This window comes from Herpailurus yagouaroundi, unplaced genomic scaffold (genome assembly GCF_014898765.1).
Source record: "Herpailurus yagouaroundi ecotype Mexico unplaced genomic scaffold, PumYag 183, whole genome shotgun sequence".
NCBI classification, from domain to species: Eukaryota; Metazoa; Chordata; class Mammalia; order Carnivora; family Felidae; genus Herpailurus; species Herpailurus yagouaroundi.
In genome coordinates this window covers 4,960,368-4,977,660 of record NW_024412414.1, presented here as the reverse complement: position 1 = coordinate 4,977,660, position 17,293 = coordinate 4,960,368, and the positions used below count along the sequence as shown (strand labels likewise).

Below are 17,293 nucleotides of genomic sequence, written 5' to 3'. Positions count from 1 at the left end.
TTGGCTGACGTGGGATGACGCAATGGCACATGGGCCGCCACCATTGGCTGTGGGTAGGCCCCGCCCCCCAGACTGCGGAGCTGGCGGATGCTGCACGTCTTACGCAGCCAGCGGCTGCGGTGGCGTTGGGGAGACTCAGTCGTCGGCGCCCGCGGGCTGGGTGGGTCATCTCTTCCTCCCCCGCAGCCTATGCGGATCTGGATCGTCCCCTGTCAACTAGTGGGCCGCGTCTTTGCAGCCTGCGGGCCGCTAACCTGACCCCCTTTCTTCATATCCGGATCCGGGCTCCTCCCCACAAGACCCGGGTTCCGTTCCGGACTCCTCCCCCCAAGACCGCCCATCCGGCCTCTACTCTCCTATTACTTGGACTCTGACCCATTCTCCCCTAATTCTGCTGATCCTGGCCTAAAAACCCATATTCAGGCCTGAAAACAATGAGTTGACTTCTCCTTTGCCAAGGACTCAGGCCACCTCTCCCACCGTGACAAGGATAACTTATTACCGTCTTGGAATTGCAGAATAGGCTCCTTCCTCACCACCTCCCCTCCCCCAGCCGAACCCCCGAGTCTAGCCTCTTTTTCTTATAATAACACACATCTGGGCTCCCAGACCCGCGGCACCTCAGAGCCAACCCTTTTCTTTCTCACCTGGCTCCTCCAGTGAGTCATCCCCATTCCCTCTATCTACAGGTTCCCAGCCTGGGTCAGAGATGGCCTCACTGCCCCCCAGAGGCCTGGTCCCACCTCTGCTCTGGGGCCTAAGTCTCTTCCTTAGCCTCCCAGGCCCCGTCTGGCTCCAGCCCTCTCCGTCTCCCCAGTCCTCTCCCCCAACTGAGCTCCATCCATGTCATACCTGCCGTGGACTGGTCGACAGCTTCAACAAGGTGGGTGCATGAGCAGCCTTGTGGGGGGCGGCCTAACCATTATAGCACAGGGGTCGAGAGGAGTTCCGGGATGCAAGTCTGCATGAGTCAGGTACTAGCTTGGTTGCTTACTAGTTGTATATAGCCTTGGGCAGTTTGCCTCTCTGCCTCAGTTCCCTGGTGAGTGAAATACCAAAGTGCTAGAATGTGTCAGGCACTGTACTTAGCCATTACTAATGTTCTCCATTTCCAGGGCCTGGAGAGAACAATCCGGGACAACTTCGGAGGTGGAAATACTGCCTGGGAGGAAGAGAAGTTGTCCAAATACAAAGACAGGTAAGGGGCTGGAGAGGTGGGTTTGTACACCTCACCTCCCAATCTCTGCTCTACTGGTGGGGGCCTGGAGACTCTTGGGGAGTCCTTATTCAACAAATATCACTGAACATCTATAGTACAGCAGTAGATAAGGCATGCAAAACCCATTGTTAAGGAGCTTACATTCTAGTAGAGGAGACAGTGAATAAGTAAATAGATAATGTCATATCAGGGAAAGAATAGACTACAGAATGGTGGGAGGTGTGATGTTCAAGGTGTGACATTTAAACAGAAACCTGAAGGGGGCGCTTGGGTGGCTCAGACGGTTAAGCATCCAACTTCGGCTCAGGTCATGATCTCGCGGTCTGTGAGTTCGAGCCCCGCGTCAGGGTCTGTGCTGACAGCTCAGAGCCTGGAGCCTGTTTCAGATTCTGTGTCTCCCTCTCTCTCTGACCCTACCCTGTTCATGCGGTCTCTCCCTGTCTCAAAAAAATAAATAAACGTTAAAAAAAATTTTAAACAGAAACCTGAAGTAAAGAAGCAAGCTATGTGACAGTCGGGGAAGGGATTTAGACAGAGTGGGACTGAGCTTGATGTATTTGAGAAGAGGCTGGGGGGGGAGTGAGCAGAAGAGAGAATGGTACAACATGAAGCCAGAGGGCCTTGAAGGTCACAGAACGGAGTTAGATTTTATTCTGAGTGTAATGGTAAGCCATTGGAAGGTTTGGAGCAGGGAAGTGATGTGGTCTTATTTATACCTTTAAAAGATCACTCACTGCGATGTAGCAAAAAGACTGTAGGGACCAGAGTGGAGAAAGCAGGGAGAACATTTGGGAGGCTGGTCTTAAGTGTAACAGCAGCATGAGCTAGTGTGGAATCTAGTGGTGGACATGGTGAGAACGGGTCAGATTCTGGGTATATTTTGCAGATGGACTGCTGGGTTTGATGATGGAATCATTATGGGGTATGAGAGAAAAAGTAGAATAAAAAGTCCTTAGGTTTTGGGACTGAGCAACTGGGTGAATAGTGCAGCTGTTCTACGGTATAGGTAAAACTGAGGCAGGACCAGATTTAGAGGAGGGGTGGAATCAGGTGTTCTCTTTGAACATATTGGGCTGGGAGGTCTGTTAAACAGCCAAGTAGAGTTAGATTTAGCTGTGGGGAAATCAGGGGAAATGTAGGAGTTAGAAATATGAATTTGGGAGTCATCAGCATATAGTCAGTATTATAAAACCATGGAATGAGTTGAGACTATAATGAATGAAAGGTCTGAGTCCTAGGCCTTCCCACTTTTCAAAGTCAAGTTGAGGGGCACCTGGGTGGCTTAGTTGGTTAAACATCCAACTCTTGGTTTCAGCTCAGGTGATGATCTCATGGTGAGATCAAGCCCCATGTCAGGCTCTGTGCTACCAGCGCAGAGCCTGCTTGGGATTCTCTCTCCTCTCTCTCTCTGCTCCTCCTCCACTCATGTGCACTTGTTCTCCCTCTCTCAAAATAAATACATAAACAAAAAAAAGTCAAGTTGAAGAGAAGAAATCAGCAAAGACTTGGAGTTAGACAGACTTGGATGTCACTTGTGACCCTGTGTATCCTAGGGAAGGTCACTTAACCTCTGTGAGCCTCAGTTTCCTCATCTGTAAAATGGGGATGTTAATACTTGCTTTGACTATCTCATAGGATTGTGGTAAGGATTAAATGGTGATGCCCACTGGAAACAAAAGGTTTTGTTATCATGTAACATTGGTCATTTTCCTTTCCCTTCAGGGGTCTCAGTTTCCTCATTTAGGAATGAGATTGGGCAAGATAACCTGAAGAGCACTTTTGGCTGTATAGTGGCTCCTGTTTTTTGTTTGTTTGTGTTTTGTTTTTTAAGTCGTCTCCTCCTATATGCCAGGCACATGCCAGACCCTTTAAATACATTATATATATATATATATATATATATATATATATATATATATATATATAAAATGTGTGTGTGTGTGTATACATACTTAAAAAATTTTTTTTATTACAGTAAAGTATATATAACATAAAATTTACCACTAGAGACATTTTGTACATTTATAGTGTTTTGCAGTCTTTACCACTCTCTAGTTCCAGGCCACTTTTATCACTCCAGAAAGGAACTCTGTACCTATTAAGCAATCACTCCCTGTTCTCCCCTTCCCCCAGCCCCTGGCAACCATTACTCTGCTGTCTGTGTCCATTGGATTGCTGATTCCATTGGAACCCATTTATGTCTGGCTTCTTTCACTTGTCATGATGTTTTAAAGTTATTTACTTATTTTTGAGAGAGAGAGAGAGAGAGAGAGAGCAAGCTGGGGAGGGGCAGAGAGAGAGAATCACAAGCACACTCCACAATGTTAGTGCAGAACCCAGTGTGGGGCTCAAACTTATGAACCATGAGATCATGACCTGAGCCGAAATCAAGACTCAGACACTTAACCAATTGAGCCATCCAAGCACCCCTTTTTAAAGCTTAATAAAATTTCATTGTATGGATACTACATTTTGTTTATCCATTCTTCAGTTAATGAATATTTGGGTTGTTTCTACCTTTTTTTTTTTTTTAATGTTTATTTTTGAGAGAGAGACAGAGACAGAGACAGAGCACGAGCTGGGGACGAGCAAGAGAGAGGGAGACACAGAATCCAAAGTAGGCTCCAGGCTCTGAGCTGTCAGCATAGAGCCTGACACGGGGCTTGAACCCACGAACCGTGAGATCATGATCTGAGCTAAAGTCAGACGCTTAACTGACTGAGCCACCCAGGCGCCCCAAGTTGTTTCTACCTTTTGGCTGCTGTGTATAGTATTGCTACAAACATTTGTGTACAAGTGTTTGTTTGAACATTCTTTTGGGTATATAACCAAGAGTGGAATAACTGATTCATATGGTAATTGCATGTTAAACTTATTGAGGAAGTGCCAAACTGTTTTCCACAGTGGCTACACCATCTTTCATTCCATTCACCTTCACCATTCACCTTCAATGTAGGAGCGTTCCAATTTCTCCACATCCTGCCAACACTTGTTACATGATGTATTTTTTTTTTTTTCAACGTTTATTTATTTTTGGGACAGAGAGAGACAGAGCATGAACGGGGGAGGGGCAGAGAGAGAGGGAGACACAGAATCGGAAACAGGCTCCAGGCTCTGAGCCATCAGCCCAGAGCCTGACGCGGGGCTCGAACTCACGGACCGCGAGATCGTGACCTGGCTGAAGTCGGACGCTTAACCGACTGCGCCACCCAGGCGCCCCACATGATGTATTTTTAATCACATATACGCAACAAGGGTATTATCTTCCATTGTGAAAATGCAGGAACTGAGATATCTTACAACAAACGTGCAGGGCAGGTTTTGTTTCCATTTTTCAGATGAGAAAAGAGAGGTTCAGGAGAGGTTAAGTGACTTGCCCAAGGTCACTCAACTAAATTCAAACCCAGGTCTGTCTGACTTGCTAATCAGTACCCCTTCCGTTATGCCCTACGGCCTTTCCTTTGACATTGTCATGGCATGAGGGTGGGGGGAGAGGAGACCTTAAGGAGGGTGGTGGATGGGGTAGAACATATTCATACGATCCCTGCCCTGTCCGGTCAGTGAGACCCGCCTGGTAGAGGTGCTCGAGAGTGTGTGCAGCAAATCGGACTTTGAGTGCCACCGCCTGCTAGAGCTGAGTGAGGAGCTGGTGGAGAGCTGGTGGTTTCACAAGTGAGTTACTGGGGGGCTTCCCAGGGAGGGAGCCATAGGCAGGACCTGGTGGTAAAAGAGGGGGGTGCATGCTGGGGCCTGTGTCCTGGTTTGACTCCTTTTTCCAAACCTAGGTCTGCTAAGGACTTGGGGGGGCACCCAAGTTCTCAGTCTGAGCTTCAATTTACCCCTCTGCCAAATGGGGAGAGGGTGTTGGTTGGGTAGTGTTATGGGTCTTATATCCAAGAAGGGTTGTATCACAGGTTCTTTGGGAGGGTGGGGGGTGGATAGCACCTCTGACACTGTCTCAGCCCCCCTCACTATCATCCCCACCCGCTAACCCCCTCAGGCAGCAGGAAGCCCCAGACCTCTTCCAGTGGCTCTGCTCAGATTCCCTGAAGCTCTGCTGCCCCTCTGGCACCTTCGGGCCCTCCTGCCTCCGTGAGTTTTTCAAGCTCCTCTTGGGGGATGAGGGGACTGCCAAGGTCAGGGATCCAGTCCTGACTCTACCGCATAGCTGGCTGTGTGAGCTCAGGTTGCCCTCATAACTTCTCTGGACCTTTGTTCTCATCTGCCTTTGAGAGCTGTTGAGATGAGCAAATCAGTGGGGAACGGCTCTGAAAAAAGATAAGTGGGCTAGACTGAGTCAGATGGGACTATGGTTTTTTTCATGTATGTGAGAAATGGCCCCACCCACCCCCCATTTCCCATGCATGGATCAGACCAGGCCCCATCCCCTGGACTAAGGCGATCTTCCTAGGGACAGGCGGGTGCTGCTTTGAAGCCCCCATTGTCATCACACAGTCCTGAGGGAGGAGCTAAACCTACTACCAGCCCCTTTTAGAAAAGTCTGGAAGATTCAGATAAAAGACTAAGTGACACAAAGAATAAAAAACAGATAAAACAAAAAACAACAACAACAACAAAGGGAGAGTGACTAAGATGATAATTCAGTCTTTATAAGAGAAAAGATTTATAAATAACCTGTTCCACAGTGGGGTATTGGTTAAGTAAATTTCATATAGTTTATGATGAAATATTATGTTGCCATTAAAATTGAGTTTGCTCTCCAAAAATATTTAATGGTATGGGGAAATAATCTCTGTATTCACGATTGTGTTTATGATCTCACCCGGTTTGGTATCTGCCCACAGCCTGTCCTGGGGGCGCAGAAAAGCCCTGCGGTGGCCACGGGCGGTGTGAAGGGGAAGGGACTCGAGGGGGCAGCGGGCACTGTGACTGCCAGGCCGGCTATGGGGGCGAGGCTTGTGGCCAATGTGGCCTCGGCTACTTTGAGGCAGAGCGCAACGCCAGCCATCTGGTATGTTCGGGTAGGTAGCCAAGAGGCACAGGGCTGGGCAAGGGCAGATGGGTTACCTGCCTGCCTACCCTCACACTTCCCCCTTCTGACCCAGCTTGTTTTGGCCCCTGTGCCCGCTGCTCGGGACCTGAGGAGTCCAACTGTTTACAGTGCAAGAAGGGCTGGGCACTGCATCACCTCAAGTGTGTAGGTGAGTGAGGCCCTAGCCCTAGGTCTGGGGAGGAAAGCAGCAGCCTGGACTTGGTCCCCATCAGCACACACATCTCTGGGCTAGACCACCACAGTTCCCAACTTCATGGTGATCTCAACCTGTTCGGGAAGGCAGAAAAGTAACCTAGAGTACAGACCGATCTTTGTACATTTGGAGATGCCCCTGATCCAGCTCTGTAGAGGTGGGGAATCAGGAAAGGCTTCTTGCAGGTGGTATCCTTTAGGCCAAGTCTTGAAAATTGAGGAAGAGTTAGCCAGGGAAATGAAGATACTTAACCTGGGGTCAGGAAGCCTGGGTTCAAGACTTGGTTTTGGTCTCTGTGTAGCTATTTATATAAACGAGGGTAAAGGCTAAGCTGCTACAACAGAAAGGTCACCAAAGACTATGACTTAAAGAATATAGAGGTTTATTTTTATCTTATACCACAGTCTTAAAACAAGTGGTCCAGGCTGGCAAGGAAGTTCCACCTGTTACAAGCATTCAAGGACCCAGATACTTTCTGTCTTACAGTGTGGTCATCCCCTTGGGATGTTTTTGTTGCTTGAGATACCTCCATGTTCCATGACCAACACTCAGGAAGTGAGAAAGGGAAGAAAATGCATGGAAGAGTCCACTTCTGTTGTTTTAAGGCCAAGCTAAAAGTGGAGCACATCATTTCTGTTTACATCCTGTTGGCCAGAACTCAATCATTAGGCCACACTTAGCTGCAAGGCAGATTGGAAAATGTCATCTTTAGTTGGGTGGCCCGAAGTCCTACTGCACCTCTGCCTTCGTGTTGGCACACAGCCAGCAGTCTCTGCCAAGCTATTTGAGTCTGAGCAGGTCCCTTCCCCAACAACCTTGGCCTCAGCTTCCCTGTTAGTGCGATAGGGATTGAAATCCGTATCCTGCCTGCTTCCCTGCAGACATCGATGAGTGTGGCACGGAACGAGCCAGCTGTGGATCCAACCAGTTCTGTGTGAACACAGAGGGCTCCTATGAGTGCCGAGGTAAGTGCTGATCCTGTAAGGAAGGAGTGTGGGAAGGGTAGAAGGGGCTGCTCCATGCCCTTTCCCCCAAGTTTCTGCCTTCTCAGGCACCAGAAACCGGCCCCCCCCCCCCAGACCTCTTCTGGAGCAAGGCTTCCCCCCCTCTCCACAACCCGCCTCCGGCCTAAGGGCAGCTCTCACCCTCTTCTCTCCTATCCCTTCTCCAGACTGTGCCAAGGCCTGCCTGGGCTGCATGGGGGCAGGGCCAGGCCGCTGTAAGAAATGCAGCCCTGGCTACCAGCAGGTGGGCTCCAAGTGTCTCGGTGAGTCTCCTGCCAGTGGGGCACAGACACCGTGAAGTGCCTTGCCCACCACAAATTGAGAAGAGCTGGAATGTGGACAGGGCAGGGGAAGGAAGGGTGGAATGTTGTTTGGGCAAGGGCAAAGGGGTGTCCGGATATGAATGAGATGGAGTCAGGGCTGCCATATGTGGGACCCTGGCAGTGGGGGTCTGACCCCGTCTCACCCTCCCTCAAGATGTGGACGAATGTGAGACAGAGGTGTGTCCAGGAGAGAACGAGCAGTGCGAGAACACCGAGGGCAGTTATCGCTGTGTCTGTGCCGAGGGCTACAAACAGATGGAGGGCGTCTGTGTGAAGGAGCAGATCCCAGGTGAGCCCTGTAGTGGCCCCCAGAAACCTGAGGAAGGGAGGTCCTCATCCAGGGGGAGGGCAGGCAAGCCCCTTCTCCAGGCAGCCATAGGCCCTGCCCCATCCCCACTGCCACCCATCCCCCATAAGGCTGCACTGAGACCCAAACCCTACATCTGATCCCCAGGCTGACTTTTAGCGGCCTCACACCTCCCAAGGCAGAAAGAACATGGCACTTGGTGTCAAATCCCCCCTACCTCCCTTCTTATCTGTCCATTGGGGCCAGTCCTTACCCTGGGCTGCTGACAGCTGTTGCAGGCTGTTGTTCTGAGATGAAGGACAACCACAATGATGACGATGGTGACTACTTCACAGCTCTTACCATGTGTTGACACTGTTCCAAGCCTGTTGCATGTATTAAGTTATTTCGCTTCTACAATAGGTCCAGTGCTGTTCGTATTATTCTCATCCTCACTTTACAGGGTGGAAACTAGGATGCCGACAGATGAAATAACTTGCCCAGGACCACATGACAAGCAGGTTGCAGAGCTGCGAGTCAAATCCATGCAGTCTGGCTCTGGAGCCGGGCTGGTACACAGGCTGTCTCCAGACTTGCCCACCACATGATCTTGGGCAAACCTCTTCACCGCTCTGAACCTCAGTTTCCCATTTATTGAGACAGGGACAATAACTGCCCGTTGGAGTTGTTCTTAGCAGTAAATGACATCATGTGCCGGCTTGCTGGGCAACCATGTGGCAGCAATGATGAGGTACGTGGGAAGCTCCAGGAACAGCGGGGGAGTGACAGGTGCTTCTCTTGTTCCTCACAGAGTCAGCAGGCTTCTTCTCGGAGATGACAGAGGATGAGCTGGTGGTGCTGCAGCAGATGTTCTTCGGTGTCATCATCTGTGCACTGGCCACACTAGCTGCCAAGGGTGACTTGGTGTTTACCGCCATCTTCATTGGGGCTGTGGCGGCCATGACTGGCTACTGGTTGTCAGAGCGCAGCGACCGTGTGCTGGAGGGCTTCATCAAGGGCAGATAATCCTTGCCACATTTGCAGGATCTCCTCCTATCCAGGCTGCCCCCAGAAGTCAGGCCTCTTTCCTGCCTGGACACTTGAGGCAGCTTGCTTTATTTTTGAGCGGGGTAAATACCACACCTCACACCTAGGCAGGTGAGACCCTTGGGGTGAAAAAGTAGCCCTAAATACGGATGCCATGAGATCTTGGCCTGGGGGAACTGGGTAGGCTTCACAATGTGTGTGAATTTTTAAAAAAGTATCTCCTTGTGGTGGCTGCTAGTGGGCTTTGGCCCCTGTCCAGGATGAGGGGGGATTCCCTCCAGGGGTGGGCCCATCATAGCCTCCTCCTGCCAGCTGCATGCTGCCAGCTCCTGTTCTGTACCCCTGCCCCTCAGCCGCTGATTATTTATTCATCTCAGGAAATAAAGGTCTTGGAAAATGGAGAAACTTCAGTCTCACTACCTGCCTTCTACTCCCTATGGGTTGGCCTGAGCTACTGCGAGCCCCCCCCCACCCATCCGTGGGGAAATTTTCTAAAACCCTGGGAAATTGAGGGCTACCATGATGGAGGAGCAGTATAAGGAGGACAGAGGGGCTTGGCCCTGAAGTAGTGTTAGGAGAAGGGGATGGAGGAACCAGGCTTTGGAGTGGAGGTTCCTGGGTTCATTGCCAGCTATCATTTGCCAAAGGACCCTGGACAAATTGCTTTCGTCTCTGATCTTGACTCTTCCCATCTATAAAATGGGCATGATAATGCTTTCCACTCAGGCTTAATAGAATTAAGGAAGATGATAAATACAAAGAGCTGAAAACCGTGTACAACAGATAGATGTTCTGTAGCCGTTATTCTTAAGGCTTCCCACAGTGGGGTACCTTTCCTTTCTGGGTCCTCCCCTCCCCAACATATAGAGGACTTGGGATTGCTGGGGGTTGGGGGTGGGGACTGCTACCTCTTCTCTGAACGGGATCCTGGCATGGCCAGAGGGAGGCATGAGCCAAGTCCTAAGGGTTTATTTCTTTGGCAAAGAGGACAGTCAGTCTGGGCAAGCAAACCTCATCTCCACACTATGGAGTCTGGAGGGGTGTTTGGGGGTACCTGGACCCCATATCCCACACCCAAATCCATGCATGTCCACCCTGTATTCCGCATAAGTCACAGCCTCTGTGCAAAATACCCACTGAAAAAAAATAGATATTTAAAAAACAAAAAATGGGGGCAGTTAGGTTCATGCCCCAATGTTGCCAGGGGTTGTAGTTAGATGGAAACCCGGGAATGCCAGTTTTTCAAATGTTCAGTTGTCCCAGTCGGCCAAGCCATATGGCCATCGAGGGTAGGGCCCCGGTCCTGCATCCCTGGACCCCTCAGAGCTCGATGGTGTCACTGGAGGCGCTGCGGGAGTCCCCGGGCTTGCAGCGAGTCTGGACCTCACTCTGAGGTTCCCCGGACCGGGAGGGGGTGGGGGCAGGAGCAGGGGCTGGGGCAGGCAGTAGCTGCACCGTGCTGGGCAGCTCATCCAGGGGCAGACTGTCCACCGACGACAGCCCGTGACGCCACGGGTTCCAGCTGATCTTGAGCGAGCCCCGGGAGAAGCTGTCCATGGAGCTGCCAGAAACCGCCCCGTCAGGTTCATCCGCGACATGTGGTGGGACCGGGCCGCGCACGCGCACGTCGCTGAGAGACCGGCAGCGGCCCCTCAGGAGCGAAGAGCCTGCGCCCTCGAGCTCGGCGTCGGGGTGGCTGCCCCGGCGCGGCCGCAGCGCGCCCCCGGGCGGCGGGGAGGACAGACCGCGCAGGCCACAGCGCCGGAAAACGCTGTCTCGCACCAAGTGCTCTCGGAAGAGCGCGGCGTCGATGCTGCGGCTCAAGTTGATGGGTGATGGCGGCCGCAGGTCCAGCTCGCTCATCGACGGCGCCGGCCCCACGCTGCTGCGGGACAGTCCAGGGCCACCCTGGGGACCGCGGCCCAACGACGCAGCCGACCCCCAGGCGCCTGAACTGGGCGTGGCAGGCGGCCCACCCTCTGCTGGGTTGCGGATGAGGCTCTTGCTTATGTCCAAGCTGCCTGCACCCACGCCACTAGGCCCCGCATAGCAGTTGTTTGGTCGCTCAGGTACCTCGCTCTTGCCCGAGGGCGTGGGGCACACCAGGCGCAGCAACTTAGCCCAGCAAGCGTGCTCTGTGGGCGGCCTGGGCCGCGCGGCGGCTACAGCGGCTAGCGCAAGGGTGAGGGCCCATGTCAGCTCCAGCAGGCGCAGCCAGAAGTGGACGCCCCACCAGGCCCACGAAAAGCGACCCACCCGACCTGGGCCCGGGTATAGCCAGAGCGCCGCTGCCAGTTGCAAGCCACTGGCCAGCAGCCCCAGCGCGCCGGCCACGGCCAGCAGCCGCGGGCCCGGGCTGGCATCCCAGCCCCGCGGCCCGTCCAGCAGGCGGCGACGGCACAGACAGAGTGTGCCCAGAGCCACGGCCGCGCCCCAGGCACAAGACAAGCCCTGAGCCAGGAGGTTGAACGCAGGCCTCACTGACAACAGGTCAGTAGTCAGCAACCCCACGCCGTGCGCCAACGCCAACGCTCCCAGCAGGAGCGGGTTTTGCAGCTGCTGTGGCAGCCCCGCGCCCAGCCCGAGTAGGGTCAGGGCCGCCAGCGCAGTGAGCAGCAAGGGGAAGGGCAGGTTGTAGAGTACCAGGCCGGTGCGTAAGCCCAGCCGTGCCTGAGAGCCGTATGGGTCCGCGAGCATGTAGGCAGATCGAAGCCCCGACGCTATGAGCACCAGCACCGCTGCCACCAGAGCCAGCCGGGGCCCCGCAGGGGCAGCTGCCAGTGAGGCCAGTGCCAACAACGCGGGCAACAGGAAGAGCACCCCCACCCCATAGACGTGCAGCTCCCAGGAAAAGCTCAGCACCCGCCGCAGGGGACCCCAGCGCAGGGGAGGGGCGGTGGCATTGGCCGGGGGGCTGGTGGCTGGGGCTGATGCCAAGGAGCTGGCTGAGGGCTCCGGAGGGGGTGGCTGGCCCAGGGCGCGCTGCGTAGTGACCCGAATGAGGCCCCGGCGTGACGTCGAGGGGGCCTGGACTGGGGGTGCTGGGGGATGGCTTTGGGGGCGCCCCGGCCACTCCTCGGCTTCATCTGCAATAATAACAATATCAGAATAACCCTTTGAAAAGTGCTTTTGATTTCCCACATTCTCTAGTGTGGTGGGCAAGTTATTTCACTTTTCTAAGCACATCTGTGAAATGGGGATGGTAATAGCACCTACCTCATTGGATTGTGGGGAAGATTAAATGTTTAGCATAGTGCCCAACACCCAGTAATGTTAAACGACATGACCTATCACTTTTATTAATAATATACCAGCAGTTCTCAACATTGGCTGCATATTAGAATCACCTGGAGACGAACTGAATCAGAATTCCTTGGGATGGGGCCTGGGTATTGGAGTTTTTTAAAAGCTCCTCCAGTGATTTGTGGGAGTTGGAGACACTGCACTAAATATATCCAAGTTACATTTACGAATATTCTATCCCCAAAGGGCAAATGACTTGTCCCAGAGTACCCAGCATTAGTTTATTATCCTTAAGTTTTTGAAGGAAGTCCTGGCCAGTTCCTTTAAGGAAGTATTTGTTCCCATTCACTCCCCCCATGTACCTCGGTTTTTAATTATTAGAGTACCCACTCTCCCCCAAACCCCTAGTCATCCCCTCACCTGGCTGCAGGGCCCCCACAGGGCTCTCTGTTCGATTTGTAGTTGGGCCAGGGTCCAAGGGGCCAGGGATGAGGGACTTGGGGGTACCTGGGGTCTCCAGTGCTCCTCTCACCCGCTGGGGGGAGATGGGGTCTGCTCCATTCATTGCTGCTATCTCTGAAATAACAAAAGCAGTTATCACTGCCTGACCATGCAGTGGTCCCCAAAGTCTAGTCCCCCCAAAGGGAGGCACAATCACGCTCATTTGCCAGAATGAGGAAAATGGGACCCAGAGAGACCAGAGGTCACATAGAAACTGGGGCATCCAGCTATGCTGGAACACCGTCCCCTCCCAGCCCTACTGGGAAACCTCCACTTTGATACCCACCTGGCTTAGGTTGCACGTCAGGAGTCTCTGTGGCTGGGGGACCTGAGGGCTGGGGTCTTGGTGAGCTCCTCACATCAGAAAGATCAGCCTCTTTGGGTGAGGGACTTGGAAGACTGACTTCCCAGGTCTCCCCACCTCCAGCCTTCTTGGGGAGCTCAAGTGGTAGCTCCTCAGTAGGAGGAAGGCTTTTGGCCAATGCCAGGTCTGGCTGGGGCCCAGGCTCCTGAGAGGACGCCACCTCAGCTGGAGATACCAAACCAACATGAGGGGCTACTGGATCTTGTTGGGTGAAGAGGGGGCTTTGAGCTGCCTCCTGGAAGTCCTCCTTGCCCCCACCCTGTTCTTCCAGCACTGGTGTCTTGGTGGTGCCCAAGTTGGGGGCAAGAGTCTGAGAAGGGCCCTGGTGGTCTAAGGGGGATATCTCTGAGACTCTGATCTTGGCTTCGGCCACCAGACCCTCATCTTTAGGTGGTTGTTGTCCCATTTGGCCTCCAGATTCCTCTGGCCCTGGGGAGGGAGAAACTGTAGCTATCCTGAGTTGGAGTCTGGGAGTTATGGGGATGAAAGTGAGATGGGGGAGACCCACTGGATGGGGGGCTGGTGCTTCTTGCTCCATAGGCTCCTGTGAGTCAGGAGGTCCTGTCCAGCCATGAGAACTTGGCCCTCGAGCCATCTGGAGATCATCAGTTACTGGGAGTCCTTCTCTCTGAGCCCTATGGGCTGCTTTAGGTCCGTGCAGGGCTGGGCCAATGGGAGATTCTGCGGGCGCCTCAGGTGCTTCCTCGGCAGGGACCTGGGGGACATTGGAGTTCCAGGGGCTCTCATCTCTGGACTTCTGCCAGAGGAAGTCGAGGGCATGGGGCTCTGTGCCCACAGGGCCCTGGGGGTCATCTCCTAGGATCAGGTGTGGTTCCGAGTCCTCAAGTGGCTTGGGAAGGCGCCGGCCCAGAGCAGGGCCAGGCCCCAGGGAGAGCAGCAGCATCAGCAGTAGGGGGCCACATACACGGCCCCATGGGCTGGGGGCCATGGTCCACTCTGATGTGTGGGCCTAGAACACTCAACTTCCAGTCCTCACTGGATGAGCCTAAAAAAAGGAGAAGGGGGATGACATGTGAGCATTGGGAGCATCCATAGCTGTCCCAAGGCGGGTGGTGGCAAGAAAGAAAGAAAGAGAGCTCCCCTTTCCCCAACCCCTTCCTGTTCAACCCCTTCATGCTGCCCAGAGTGACCTTTTAAAAATGTATCTCTGGTCATGCCACTTGCCCTACTTCAAAACCTTTGGTGGCTCCCCATCACCCTCAGGAAATAATATAAGCTTCTCTCTTAGCCTTCCAAGGCTACACCAGGCTGCTCATCCCCTTCAACAACCACTGGGCTGTCCAATGCCCCAATCCTTTGCTCCTGCTGTTCCCTCAGCCTGGACTGCCCTCTCCCTTCTTCTTCACTAGCTGAAATCCTCTTTTTTTTTTTTTTTTAATGTTTACTTATTTATGAGAGAGAGGGAGACAGAGCATGAGTGGGGGAGGGGCAGAGAGCGAGCGAGAGAGAGAGAGAGAGAGAGAGAGAGAGAGACAGAATCTGAAGACTCACAGAGCTGAGCTGTCATCACAGAGCCTGATGTGGGGCTTGAACTCATGAACCATGAGATCATGACCTGAACCAAAGTTGGATGCTCAACTGACTGAGCCACCCAGGTGCCCCTGAAACCCTATTCTTGAAGGCCTGGCTCAAATATCAGAGCAGTGAAGAGGGAGAGGAACATGTCCCTGCCTTTGAGGAGAGATCTGGGTTTGAATCCCAGCTTTGCTATTTCCTGGGTGAGTCACTTCACCTCTGCAAATCATGGTTTTCCCATCAGTAAAATGGGTATAAGAAAAGTACCTAATTCAAAGGAGCTCTTCCAAGACTTACCTAACAAAACACATTATATAGGCCAGGCCCATAATAGGAGTTTAATAAGCATTAGAGACCTTTTACTTTTCCCTTTGTCCAGAAAGCTTTCTTTCCACCAGCCCCCTGACCTATTTCAACAAAATATGTGAGCACATACTATCTGCCAGGCCCTGGGGATAAAGCAGTGAAAAGACTGACAAGATTCCTGCCCTCACTGAGCTGGCATTCTAGGGTAAGAGGCAGACAATGAATAATTTTAAATAAGATGAGCGCTGAAGAAAATAAAACAGGTTAAGAGATTGATGGGGGCTACTTTACACAGGTGGTACAGCAGGAAGACCTCTGAGAGGTGACATCTAAGCTAGATGCTGATGAGAAGGAGCCAGCCATTTGAAGATAACAAGGGAAAAGTATTTGGCAAAGGGAACAGAAAGTGCAAAAGGCCTTGAAGCAGAATGAATGAGGTGAATTCAGGAAATGAAAAGGGTAGTGTGGCTGGAGCAGAGCAAAGGAAGGAGAAAGGAGCGAAGGGAGATAAGATCAAGAAGGTGGGGCTAGATCACAAGGGCCCTTGTAAGCCACAATAAGGCACCTGGATTTTATTCTAAATATCACAGGAAGCCAATGCAGATGTTAAGCATGGAAGCAAAAAGGTCCAATTAAGTGTACTGAAAAGGGGGAGAGAGGCCAGTGCAGAAATCCAGGTAAGATAATAATAGTGGCTTGTTTCAGCTTAGACATTTATTTCCCTGACACCACCTCCACCCCTTCCTATCATCCAGGTCACATAATGCAATCTCAGGTCTCCTCCACTGGCCTGGGGCTTTTCAAGGGCTGCTTTTGCATCTTTATTTCTTGCCTCAGGCCCCCTGCACATGCCTGGCCCTGGGTAGATACGCCCTCAAGTTTCCTCTTCTTGAGTCCCTAGTTAAGCCAGGGAGGCAGGAAGGTGGCCAGGAGACTGCAGGGCCAGGGCACAGCAACTGTGAGAGAGGAGAGGCTTGGGTGTGTTTAGGGGCAGAAGCCCTGCTCCTTTCTTCTCTGGGAAGACTCCCTGGCTCCTCATCTTTGGTGGCTCACAGACCCCTTGAGAAACCAATGAAAGTTCCAGGTGCTCTCTCCAGAAAAATGCCAAGGTTCATCCAAAGTTGTGGACAATTTCAGGGGGTTCAAAGATCCCCCAAACTAGACTCTGCCTTAAAGTCTTGTTAATTTCTCAAGCATTCACTCTGCTCTGCTCCTAGCTGGGTGCTGGGGACCCAAAGAGAAGCCTCAGTTGCAGTGTCAGGATTGGGGAGGAGGGGTAGCTGAGGAGGAAGGACTGAACAGCCACTGACATATGTCCTGGTTAATAATAGTGCTCCTGTGTTGAGCACTTACCCAGTAAGGCTCCTGCGCTAAGATTAGCTGCCTGTCCTCCATCTCACCCAACCCTCTCAACACAAGCAGGTGTGGGTATAACCATTTCATAGAGGATGAAACCAAGGTTCAGAGAGGTTTCGCAAATCACCCAAGGTCACACAGCCAGCGAATGGCCACACTAAGTGTTGTGAGACCTGCAATGGCTCATTTTGCACAGGGGGTCCAAAAGCTTTTCAGAGGAGGTAGTTGAGTTAGGCCTTCAGTGATAAGCATATGCCATCTGCTCAACCGCCCGCAATTCAAATGAGATGTAGGCATTTATGGGCACGGAGGAGGCTGCCCAGTCCTGGGTTCCCGCTACAGGACAGATTCTTGGGGGGATGGGGTAAAGGGTAGGGGGTATCTCTCTGCCCTAGGGACTGGAGAGAGGCCCGCCTGGGGGCAGGGCGAGGGCCGCCGCAGGGCAGCCTCCAGGACCTGGTCCATCTCGGGTTACCTCTCCTCCTCCGGCTCCTCTCCCCTGGCTCCGCGCCTTCCCGCAGTGTCCCGGGTGGGGGTGGGCGCTGGTGCAGGCCTTGCCGCTCGCGCCCAGAAAGGGGGCTGCAGTCCATGCTCCCTGCCTGGGCCCCGTCATCGCCCCCTCCCTCGGCCAGCTCCTCACCTGGGCGCCTAGCCGGCAGCCCCCGCGTTCACCTTGCGCGCGTCCCTGCAGCCGCTCCCCGCGCCGCATCCTCCGCGATGCTCAGACTTGGCTAACAGAGCCCGGCGCTGCCGATCGCCGAGCCCGCCCACAGGAAAGCCATCCCCACTTAACCCTTTCCCCTTAGGGGTGGATTCTGCTCCCCGTCCTGACCTCCCCTCTCTCGGAGATTCTCAGGGCTAAGAGGGGAACCGAGGTTCCCTTCCGCAGCATCCCTGAATA

General features: G+C 52.9%; 2 protein-coding genes across 4 annotated transcripts; one reads left to right on the top strand and one right to left on the bottom strand.

The window, feature by feature from the left end:
* Window positions 1-33: 33 nt before the first annotated feature.
* CRELD1 (CRELD disulfide isomerase 1) lies at window positions 34-9,491 on the top strand. Of its 2 annotated transcripts, none has more exons than XM_040492047.1 (11): window positions 34-160; window positions 690-883; window positions 1,116-1,198; window positions 4,781-4,891; window positions 5,220-5,311; window positions 6,025-6,201; window positions 6,286-6,381; window positions 7,308-7,391; window positions 7,598-7,693; window positions 7,908-8,042; window positions 8,851-9,491. In XM_040492047.1, the coding sequence occupies exons 1-11, from the start codon at window positions 88-90 to the stop codon at window positions 9,063-9,065; spliced, it is 1,356 nt and encodes a 451-aa protein (XP_040347981.1). In that variant the 5' UTR covers window positions 34-87; the 3' UTR covers window positions 9,066-9,491. The 2 variants fall into 2 exon arrangements, with proteins under 2 accessions (XP_040347981.1, XP_040347982.1); XM_040492048.1 differs by lacking the exon at window positions 8,851-9,491 and adding an exon at window positions 8,503-8,613.
* Window positions 6,792-17,293, bottom strand: PRRT3 (proline rich transmembrane protein 3). Of its 2 annotated transcripts, XR_005795648.1 has the most exons (5): window positions 17,033-17,293; window positions 13,117-14,200; window positions 12,750-12,905; window positions 8,314-12,172; window positions 6,792-7,404 (listed from the first exon to the last, which is right to left on the bottom strand). XR_005795648.1 is itself a non-coding variant. In XM_040492021.1 (4 exons), the coding sequence occupies exons 2-4, from the start codon at window positions 14,141-14,143 to the stop codon at window positions 10,407-10,409; spliced, it is 2,949 nt and encodes a 982-aa protein (XP_040347955.1). In that variant the 5' UTR covers window positions 14,144-14,200; window positions 16,868-17,025; the 3' UTR covers window positions 9,873-10,406. The 2 variants fall into 2 exon arrangements, 1 of the variants encoding a protein (XP_040347955.1); XM_040492021.1 differs by lacking the exons at window positions 6,792-7,404; window positions 17,033-17,293 and adding an exon at window positions 16,868-17,025 and having other exon boundaries at window positions 9,873-12,172.

What these genes read in the sequence shown, in the direction of transcription:
- CRELD1 (XM_040492047.1), top strand. Translation starts at nt 88, where the DNA reads ATGCTGCACGTCTTACGCAGCCAGCGGCTGCGGTGGCGTTGGGGAGAC. An exon ending in GAGAGCTGGTGGTTTCACAA is followed by an intron (nt 4,892 to 5,219) that starts GTGAGTTACTGG and finishes TAACCCCCTCAG; the next exon opens with GCAGCAGGAAGCCCCAGACC. An exon ending in GGTGGGCTCCAAGTGTCTCG is followed by an intron (nt 7,694 to 7,907) that starts GTGAGTCTCCTG and finishes CCCTCCCTCAAG; the next exon opens with ATGTGGACGAATGTGAGACA.
- PRRT3 (XM_040492021.1), bottom strand. Translation starts at nt 14,143, where the DNA reads ATGGCCCCCAGCCCATGGGGCCGTGTATGTGGCCCCCTACTGCTGATG. An exon ending in TGACGTGCAACCTAAGCCAG is followed by an intron (nt 12,906 to 13,116) that starts GTGGGTATCAAA and finishes TTGTTATTTCAG; the next exon opens with AGATAGCAGCAATGAATGGA. An exon ending in TGTGGGGGCCCTGCAGCCAG is followed by an intron (nt 12,173 to 12,749) that starts GTGAGGGGATGA and finishes TTATTATTGCAG; the next exon opens with ATGAAGCCGAGGAGTGGCCG.